At 44.8% G+C, this 10780-nt stretch overlaps 1 protein-coding gene across 1 annotated transcript; it reads right to left on the minus strand.

Annotated features, from left to right (window-relative positions):
- Window positions 1-1012: 1012 nt before the first annotated feature.
- On the minus strand, window positions 1013-10530 carry pdik1l (PDLIM1 interacting kinase 1 like). Its single transcript, XM_071546810.1, has 3 exons — window positions 10443-10530; window positions 6557-6852; window positions 1013-2077 (listed from the first exon to the last, which is right to left on the minus strand). The coding sequence occupies exons 2-3, from the start codon at window positions 6839-6841 to the stop codon at window positions 1337-1339; spliced, it is 1026 nt and encodes a 341-aa protein (XP_071402911.1). The 5' UTR covers window positions 6842-6852; window positions 10443-10530; the 3' UTR covers window positions 1013-1336.
- Window positions 10531-10780: the final 250 nt, after the last annotated feature.

Below are 10780 nucleotides of genomic sequence, written 5' to 3' on the forward strand. Positions count from 1 at the left end.
CCCCGGAAAAAAAACACTCATTCCTCAAATTCTTTTGAGTTTAGGCCAACCTGCTTTATTATAATGTGCTTGGGGACTTTTTTTTTTATCTGTTTAGCTTTGTTTCTTGTTCTGTTAGCGTTTTTTTTTTTTTTTTTAACCTTGCGAAGCGCTTTTGTAGTAAAGTGTTTTGTGTTTAAGGCGCTATATAAATAAAGGTGACTTGACTTGATCGTTGTACATTCTGGTAAAGTTGTTCAGGGGCGTGTCTGGGACCTAATTCCATTGACCTTGGCTTGAAGCCTATAATGGGCAGAGCGAAGAAAACACAAACCACAAGCACCTGCTGGCTGGACACTTGTTGATAACCCCCCACCCCACCCCCCCGCCAACACAACCCGACTGAGCAGAAGCTTATCTGCTAGCACCGCCTTTTTTTTTTTTTTTTTTTTTCCCCCAACGGACTACACGGACCCAGGGCTGCCCAGCAAATTTCACTTGTAAAGTAGATGTTTGTCTACAAATTCCATCGAGCTGTATGTTTGTACCTGAGCTTTTAGGGCATGTCTGTATTATGCCAAGGCATCACCAGACTGACAGATGTTTACGCAAATCTTAAAAAGAGGGGGTAACCATGTGGGAAATTACCGATGCTGGTGGTTGAGGTACCGGGCTGTTTCTAATCAAGTTGCGGGAAGTTACCCCGGGTCCTGTCAAAGCCGCGAATGACTTCAAAACATTCTGCACGTTGAGGTGTGTGTGTTTCTATTGGCCCTTTGAATAAATGTACATTGTAACGATCACAGGATATTGTCTCGTATTGCATTAGAAATACAATTAGCACCGAGGCTAAGATGTCATTTGTAGACAAACATCCTTTGACTGTGAAAAAGGACATCGAACAAGAGTGTCGACCTGCTACAGCTGTTTGACCGCGTTTCATATCAAATTGTATGGAGTTTTGTTTTTTTTTTGGGGGGGGGTCATTTTGCTCTTCCGGGGCTTCTCTAAGGGGGAAGTGGAAGCTGTGATGTGATTAGCCTGAGACTAAGCTGCAGATTCGAGCAGCGGAGGTGGGTGGCACAACACCTCCCCCCTTCGATATAAAGACGCAGCTAGTGTGTGTGCGCGTGGACAGCCTGGCTGATAGTGATGACAAACCTTTCCATGAGAATACACCAGAGGGCTGCTGGGCTATGTGTAAGCCATGCTACGAAACAATGACTATTCTAACTGTTGTTCCCTTGGTAAAAAACACGAATCCCCCATTATGTGGCCCGGCGAGGTGAACAATAGCCGATAAGATGTGTACATGTGCTTGGTTGGCTTGAGTCTATGGTTGTTGTTTGGTCGTCCATCACGTGTCCCAGTCCAGCTCTCTGCAGGCGATACGCACCAGTCTGAGCTCCAGCTCGAAGGCGTCGGGCCTTTCCTGAGGGTTGGCCGACAGCATCTCCCTGATCAGCTGCTTCATGTGGGTGTTCATGCTCTTTTTCCTGGCGGGGATCAGCAGCTCCATCTTGGGGTTCTCCAAGAGGGCCTCCCCCAGCGGCACGATCTCCGAGCCCTGCTGCACGTAGCTCCCCAGCAGCTCCTTCTGGGTTTCCACGTCCACGAAGGTGATGCGCTCCACCATGGCCCAGATGATCACCCCCAGGGCAAAGATGTCCGCCTTGGCCGTGTAGTGGCCCTCCCAGACCTCGGGGGCCATGTAGAAGTCCGTGCCGCAGGCCGTGGACAGGAAGCACTTGTTGACGCTGGCCGGCTCCTCGGGGTTGAGCCCGGAGGTGGAGCAGACCTTGCTCAGGCCGAAGTCGGCCACTTTGAGGGTCGGCTCGGGCGAGCCGGCCGCCGTGCAGCCCTGCGAGATGAGGATGTTGTCCGGTTTGAGGTCGCGGTGTATGATCTGGTTGCGGTGCAGGAAGGCCAGGGCGCTGCCCAGCTGGAGCATGAAGCTGGTGTTGGTCTTGCGGCTGGGCTTGCGGGACAGCAGGTAGGCGTTCATGTCGCCCCCGTCACAGAAGTCCATGACGAACCACAGGTAGTAGGCACAGCACGGGTCAAATGTGATCTCGCCCTTCAGAGAAGTCTCCACCAGCTGCAGTAGAAACAAAGACAAAGATAACAGGTCAACATGAGAACATTGGTGTTGGCTGGGGAACAGTCAGCCTCTGCGTGCTGCACAAGTGTCACCATTGAGATAAAAGCTGATCTGATCCTGCTGAGCAAATACAGAGAGAAAAAAATAACTAGACTGCCAAGAACAAACCACCAAACGAGCCTGTTTGACATCCACATTTAGCAGGAAGTCAAAAGAAAGCGAAGCGTTAGTTCTAGCGCTACCATCAGACAGATCTGCACGAGAAAAGCAAAAGTGATTATGTCACTTAGGCGTAGTCTAGCATTCCTGATTATTGATAAACTAACAGCAGTGGGAGAAGACACGCCATCATCATTATAGTTCAAGAGTGTGAGGGGAGGAAAATGTCACTTTTAACCAAACACGCAGCGCTGCTCTGGCTTTGTATTCGCAGCATGTCTCCCACCATCCTTTGTGGGCCGTCTCTCTGGCTGGTGTTTTTTTAATCAAAGCCGCGTGAGAAGCCTCTCATCTTTAAAGCCCTCAGCTGGAGGAACCGAGTTCATTTCATCTCACCACAACCCCTCCTTTTGACAGCTGACCACAAACCTATGAGGTTTCATCAAATTCAAATGAAAGAAAGTGCCCTAAAATTATGATTAGATGTGATGTACTCTCTTCAGGACCGCATGTTTGATGGATGATGATATTTTTGCACGTCAGTTAAACACACAACAAAAGGTACAACTTAGTTAAAAGATGAATCTAAATCTAGAGTGAATATGTTAAACCATAATCCTAAATGCCTTGGATGTAAACTACTTTACAAGCAATACAATGGGTCAAAATATTTGCAGTAAGCAATACCAACTGGAACCCCTGCTGTAAACAAATGGGCCACAAATTGTTTGACATGCCACTGGCCCAGGCATCCGCTACCCAAACAGAATAGATGCAAATTATCCCACAGTTGCTACGGTCAGATAATTCTCCTCTATTATCGTTTTGTTTTTCTGTAAGCACGCACTGGAACATTACAGGGCAATAAAAAAAAAAAGCTGGAATAAAGGGGGTTCTGGGAAAGCGGCCAATGCCAACACGGCAGAAAGCTGAACGAGCGGTCGGACAATAGCCCACGTGCCACTGAGAGACTATAATCAGGCACCGCCAGAGTGCCTTTAAGCCTGCCGTCAGCCAGCGGGGAGGCACCGTGACATGACAGACTGCAGACAGGTTGACTGGGGAGGGCCTCCTCGAAACCTGACAACACATTCATGTGAGTGCAGAGCCAGGGCGGCCATCGAGAGCACAGATCCAACCAGCAACATCTACCTCACTTACTATTTAAACACTAAGGACACACATATAGCCATAGAAATTAGGGCTAGACTGACATTTTTAGATTGAAACTGCTGACAGCCGATATTTTTGTGCCGATATTTTCATGCCAGAAAACGATTCAGTGTTTCCCCCAGAATTGTATTCTCGTCAGGGTGGAAAAGCCTCTGAAACAGCATGGGACACTAAAACTCCCAGGATAATAACAACAGTAATGATGATTACCATTATATTACGCCAGTGATTCTCAACCCTTTTCATATCAAGGACCCCTAATTTAGTCCACATTAGGGTCACGGACCCCCATTTGATGAGATTTTGTCTCTCGGACCCAAATCTGAGAATGCTTTTATTGTTAGATATGATTTTGTCAAGAATTCCATGACTATCTGTATTGTGGGTAGAGAGATAACAGTGAAACTATGACCAAAACAGTCATTCTTCTACATTCTCTAATGGTGTTAACTTCTTGTAAATGAAATTATGGTGAAGTTTAACAATTCATCAATTTGCTGGGGACCCCCTGGAACCCCCTCAAGGACCCCTGGTGGTCCCCGGACCCCACCTTGAGAACCACTGTATTACACTATATATCGGCAAAGCAGTATACTGCTTTAACCTCCACATAAATGCCCATACACCAACTTTTAGAATCCAGAGAAAAGAAGCTATACAGTGACGTAAATGACTGTAAACCCCTATAGATGACTGATAGCATTCATCTAGAGCCTGGGCACAACAAACAGAGCTTGCTTACTGCTGATGGCTCACCTTGCACTGAGTTACTGGACAATACACTAACCATTATGGCAAAGCTATTGTGCATGCAATCTCCAACTATGCAGAAAAATCTCAATTGTCAAGCACTGTCAGCAGCAACATGACAATAATGTGTAAACAGGGCTCAAGAGCAGATGGAAAAAAATAAAATATTCATGTTAAAAGCTAGGATACTCATGATACACTTTGTAATAAATCAAAATAGTCTCCCTATTACAATAATTACAGGATTAGTCGATTAAAAAACGCATAGGAACACACAGCCAACAAGTGTTTCCAAAATGTCACACAACCATATCAAGCCAGATTCCTCTCCTTCTGGCCACTCCCTACTTCCTCAGATAGCTGCCAACATCTCTGTGTCTGCGAGACAGAAAGTTGAAGTCCGAAGTCTTGCCAGCAAAAATCCGGTCCACAGATATCCTCAAGATGTGCCTGTGAGAGTGCTGAAACACAAACAAGCCTCGGAGGCAAAGTGTGTGAGACAGATCGTCAGAAGACATTAAGTTCTACATTTTGTGAAACCATCCATTACTGTGCGGCCAAAGACTTTTTTTTGTTTTTGATTCATTTCGGGTGCCGTGACACTAATCTGGCATCCAAACCTGACATTTCTCGTCAGTTCAGTTTTCCAAAACAATACTAAAAACAGTATAATAGTCAGCTAATGCTAGTCTTATTAGCTTATACTAGAGTGAGCGACTTTAGTAGGCCCCTGAGAAAAAAAACGAGGGATATCGGGCTCACCAAATGAAATATCGTAAACAATGTAGCCCACATTTTAGTTTGTAAAATGTGATTCAAACACAAAATTCAACAGTGAGCCATTATTGACTGAAAAGACATGGCCACAATAGGTATTTGATAGATTAATACAAACCATTTATCTCAGAGGAAATGTAAACCTACACTATGTTAATTTACCACCGAAATAGAACAGTATGTAACACTCTTGTGACTTCAATTCAATATACCATGAATCTTATTTATCCTTAGCAGTTGTCACTGCATTGTGTTGAGCCAAATTGAACTGCTGAGTAGAGGCAAGTCCATGCGTGGAATTGCACTCATGTTCACCTTACAGTTATATCCAAGTGGGGAGTTTTACACAACTAACAAGTTTCATGTTACTGTCACATCCAGTTACAAACACATGTGAGCAGCGTGGACCATACTGTCAAGTCATAAGTTTCACTCTTGTTTTCACAATGGGAAGCTCTGTGGGATTGCACACAAACGCAAATCTCCTTCCTCCTTCACTGGCACAGTGCTACAACAAAGCCAAACAAAGTGTCCAGAAAGACAGACCGATGTCCGATGCACGACTCCAGGCTCCTACTATCAAGACAGCAATCACATTCAGGAGAACTGCAGGCACTAAAATACAAAATTACTGTTAAAGAAGTAGCCAGCTGGAAAGCAATCTGTTATCTGGCTGACAGCCAGCGCTTGTGGAATACACTGCACACACCAACAGCCTGAAACCAGCTAGTAATTGTTAGCAATGTCCATCTTCAACCTTTTCTTGGGCAGTCAAGTTCTGGCCTTGCTGACCTCTACGGAGAAAACCAAAGTGAAATTCCATTCTTGCCAATTAGCATCCATTCAGAGAAGATGTAAACCACTTTGTAAAACTACACAAATACAGCAGCACCACTCACTGTTCAATGTTTGGGCATGTTCTGTTCTCACAGAAGATCTGATCACCAACTTCACTGTTGGACCAATACCCGTTAGTTTTGCATCACTGGAAACTATTCCAGGAGTGGCAGCTTCAGTGTGAAGCACAATGTAATGCTGCATTCATGTCATTATTCACGGGAACCACTGGAAGGAGTTGAAGGTTAAAGCAACGACTTGAAAGTGGCCACAAACTTGTTTGAAATTGTCAAGATTGAAGTTTTCCGTAGATTTTGGTTGATCCTCCTGATCAGCTGTTACGCACTTGACATGACTGACATGAATCAAATTTGACTGAAATTTGGATATTACTGCCAAATTTTGCATGATGCCATGTTTCATATTGACAGCAGGGCACAATGAACAGACAATGCATTCAAAACAGATATAGATTCTACCTGGAGTTCATGCACAACATGCGTGTTTCCCATTGTTCAATTTCTTGAAAGATTTGGTGTTTTGTTTTGAATTTGCAAGAAAGAAGATAAAGAGTCAATCAATGGGTGAGTCTTACCTTTTACAAGAGGATTCCAAATATCTTGCAAACATCGCCTTTTAAATTAAGATGAATGGTATTTTCAAGTGGCAAGCTCTTATCTACAGTCTTTCCCATATGACATGAATGCAGCATGAATTCAGGATGCCTAAGACTACAGCCTACTGTCACCGACCCTCTTCCGGTGACTTCCCGAGCCTTACCTCGAGGTACAGAGGGGAGCTGGAGCCGTGGTTCATCCTCTGGGCCAGCTGGTCCCGCTGCAGGACGCACTCCTCCAGGTGGATGACGTTCGGGTGCTGGCTCTGGATGCTGCTGAGGGCCCAGAACTCGCGCAGGGCCAGCTCCACGTTCTCCGGCGAGTGGCAGCGGATCTTCTTCACCGCCACCCGGGCGCCCGTCCGCTTCACCGCCGCCTCATAGACCACGCCGTAGCTGCCACGCCCCACCTCCTGGATCAGCTCGTACTTCGGCTGGCTGCTTACCATCCTATTCCTCACTGCGGGGAGAGGACGTGGATTTTAAAGAGGATTTTTGGATTGGATTTGATATACTTTATGGATCCCAAGGGGGGAATTCCCTCACACTTTGGTAGGGGTAGGGGGTGGAGGTTTAGCCAGCTAGTGCGGTACCCCACCAGCAGGCAGGGATTAAGTATCTTTCTCAGGAATACTTTAGCAGATATGGCTCAGGAATCAAACCCGGGCCCTCTAGGTTGGGAGATGATCTCTCACCTCCCCAAACAGGTGAGAACAACAAGGCTCCAACCATGATCTAAATGGCTCCGACGCTCAAATAAACCGCTCCAAAAAACGCTCGGTGTGACTGTGAACGCACCCCGAGACTCCTTTTACAAACTGTGGCAACAGCGAGCTGGCAACACATCTCCATTGCTCTTTGGAGGAAAAAAAAAAAGTGGAGCCGTGGCTTGGCTTAGTCCAAATAGTGGAACAGTTTCACAATGTTCAATTAGTACCTTGGCTTCAGTAGAGGCTTACTTGTGAAGCATACTGAAAAACAGACAACAGTTTTTTTGGCTGTGATTTCTTTTTGCGAGATGGCAGTCATGTGATAGCCCCGCTCATAGCCTGTTACACAGTTTCATAGTTTGGTTAGAACTTGTTTGCACATTAGTTTGGTGGTAGTCTAATACTTGGAGCCCACACAAACGGGGCCTCTGTAATCGTGTGGCTTCATTAGATAAACGGCGAGGGTGGCTGGACAGCTGAGCGGGCCCTGGCATCCAAGCCGGCAGGGCCAGGAGTTGGCCGGGTATCTGCTCTCTGCTTGGGCGAGTGTAGGGTGTAACTTGTATAGTGTGTATCATTGTAGGGTGCAGATGTAGATGGGCCTAATTCAGCGAAACATGGGTGAAGGAAGGGTGCCCGCGTGATAACCCCAGTGACTTCCCTACACTCACTCACCCTGAAAGCTAGAGTAGGTAAGTGGTGAATGTTGCCGCCTATCTTATGGTGCTGTAGATTTATGACTGAGCCTGATTCTTTCCATGGTACTCATTTGCATGGTAGTATATCATTGTGTTTGTTCGTTCTGTCTCTATATGAATGCTCACCTTGGATTATGGCACAAGGGATAGCAACATCATATCCTGTGTATTGCTAAATGCATTTGGCTTATTAAAAAGGAAGAATATCACACTGACCGCTTGCAAGACATCCGACTGAAAACGACTTCCAATTGCACGCATTACAGGGGCATATGTTTTAGGGCTTTTTAAACTGTTTTAATAAAAAAAAAATTATGCATCCACTGGCCGTTGCAACACTCAAATGCTTGCTTCTTATGATGCATTATAGCCGTGGTTCTCACCGTGGGGTCCAGGGACCACCAGGGGTCCTTGAGGGGGTTCCAGGGGGTCCCCAGCAAACTGATGAATTGTTAAACTTCTGCATTATTTCATTTACAAGAAGTTAACACAATAAGAGAATGTAGAAGAATGACTGTTTTGATCATAGTTTATCTTATCTCTCTACCTACAATACAGATAGTCTTGGAATTCTGGACAAAATCATATCTAACGATAAAAATATTCTCAGATTCTCAGATGTGGACTAAATTAGGAGTCCTTGATATGAAAAAGATTGAGAATCACTGCATTATAGGACTCATACTGCTGTTGTGCTTGTGCATCAAATCGAAATGTTAGCAACATCCAGTGAACATTTTCCAGTGAAATAATCCAGAGTATTTCGATATTTGCCCAGTGTGGGGATTCCGCGCTAAGGCCATATTGGGGTTTACCCTGCAAAAGACAACTGTTCCCCTCCTATTGCTCCCTCTTGTGGGCAGGTGAAATACAGCCCCTCGCCCCGACCACCACCACCACCACTCCCCAGTACCTATAGCTGACAGCAAAACAGAAATTCATATTGCAAAAAATCGAATTTCCCCCTTAGTTCCACTAATCCTTATCATGTAGCAGTTCCACTTCTGCCACCTGCCACAGCACAAAAACAGGTCTTTAGGTCTGTACTGTTTAGACAAGGCAAGATCAGCAAGGTCTTCCTTTAATGTTTTTCTCTAGCACTAGGGTATGGGGTGTGATTTCGGTTGTGGGGTTTGTGCACTGTTCCAGTATCTGTTGGTGGTTTCAGTTGTCTGACTGACTGCTGCAGCCAGACTGAGACTCAACCTCTGTTTTAGTCTCTCTTTTTCTGTTACATATTTAAATCCACCTGCCATATGCATGTATACGCCATCTGGGGGTGACACTGAAATGCAGCTTCAGCTTGCAGAAAACATTTGGTTAAAGTATTCTATGTTTATAAAAGGTCTGTTTTGAACTCAGTCTTCTCCACAGTATTGGTATCTAAGTAATATTGTAAGTTCGGTTCACATGAAAATGCCGATATCCACAGAAGTGACTTCAATCAACATCACAGGTCACTGACAGCCTGACATTACAGTTTGCATAGTGCTAATACGACCATGACAAGTTGTAAAATTACAAATAATGTTATGTCACTCCTCATCAACATAAAACCTGTTGTCCCTTTAAAACGCTCAGTCAATAAGACATAAAGTGCCCCATCTGTCATCCTGTGTTAACGCACTTTGGCAAAGGTGCCTCCTATATGTGAACGCAGCCTGACATGTCATTCACTAACTAGGCTATATTCAAATGTAGAGGGATTAAACTAACTAATACTGACTTTGGGTTTTTAAAATTAAAGAGCCTACAACGACTGCAAGGACGTCAGAGGTCATAATTTGACTTTGGCTCATAACAAATTAGCCCCAATACGTTCCATTCTTTTCTGTATGGCGAGTGTCAAGCCAACCTCCTTTAGAAAATTTGGTAATTCAAAATTTCTTTGCTGCAGTTAGCACTGCAGTAACGTTAAGGCAACAAAACTCAAATAGTTCAGTACTGAAAACGCTGGCCAGCAACATAAGCTTTTGAACGGAGACACTGACAGAGTGCACCATTAACTTGCTCTCACACCAGCCTATGTGTATTCAATGACCGACTATTTAGCAAACTTAATATTATTTATCAGTAGGTGACATTGTGTCAGATCTGGAGATCGCAAACCAACACGGAAGCGAAAAGGTGCTCATGAGACAGAAAAGATGTTAGCCAGCATGCTCATAGGCTAATCAGACAGACAGACATTCACTTAGCTGATTGGCTAACAAGCTAACAGCTACAGTATGTGGCCTGGCCAACGTCAGCTAACGTTAATGTTGTTGGTTAGCTAGCTAATCATGTTAACACCAGCTAACAAAGAGTCCAGATCTCGCCAGCACAATCGACACTTACATCGGCATGTAGCTTCTCTGATTTGAATCTAAAACAAGTTTCTACGTGTCAAATTATACTGGGACATTAAAGAGGCGTGCATTGACAGGCATATGGCATTGACAGTTTATTGTCCTGTGTGTGTGTGTGTGTGTGTGTGTGTGTGTGTGTGTGTGCCATGGACACATCCAGCCAGGTTCCTCAAAACACACACACCTGCGCACCAAGTCGACTAGCCACAACTAAGGCTGAGACAAAAGACGTGTGTCTGTGGGTAGAAGAAGCTAGTGTTGTTTTGTTGTAAGTCTCCATCTTTTTATTCTTACCTTTAAATTTTCTCTCAGGGGTTCATTTGTTGTCTTCCTCACTCTCCCTGGCAGCCATTACCGCCGCACACGCTCTGCTCTCGCGCAGTCAAACACAGAATGTGGGAGCGTGCAGCTGCTAGGACACCAGTGCCAAGTTAGCCAGAATAAGACACACAACTTCCGGTTACAATTTTCAAAATAAAATCCCTTATTGCAGCGCAATAAAATATTACATAACATAGGCTAATTCAGGTTCGATGACCAATATGGGTTTTTGAAGGCAGATATCGACACCAATATTTAGGTTACCACCACCTATTGTGTGTGTTATTATTATTATTATTATTATTAGTAGT

The sequence above is a fragment of the Centroberyx affinis genome, unplaced genomic scaffold (assembly GCF_046629955.1).
Source record: "Centroberyx affinis isolate AG114_WGS23_722 - 3 ecotype Tasmania unplaced genomic scaffold, CSIRO-AGI_Caff_v1 ptg005463l_1, whole genome shotgun sequence".
Taxonomy (NCBI): Eukaryota; Metazoa; Chordata; class Actinopteri; order Beryciformes; family Berycidae; genus Centroberyx; species Centroberyx affinis.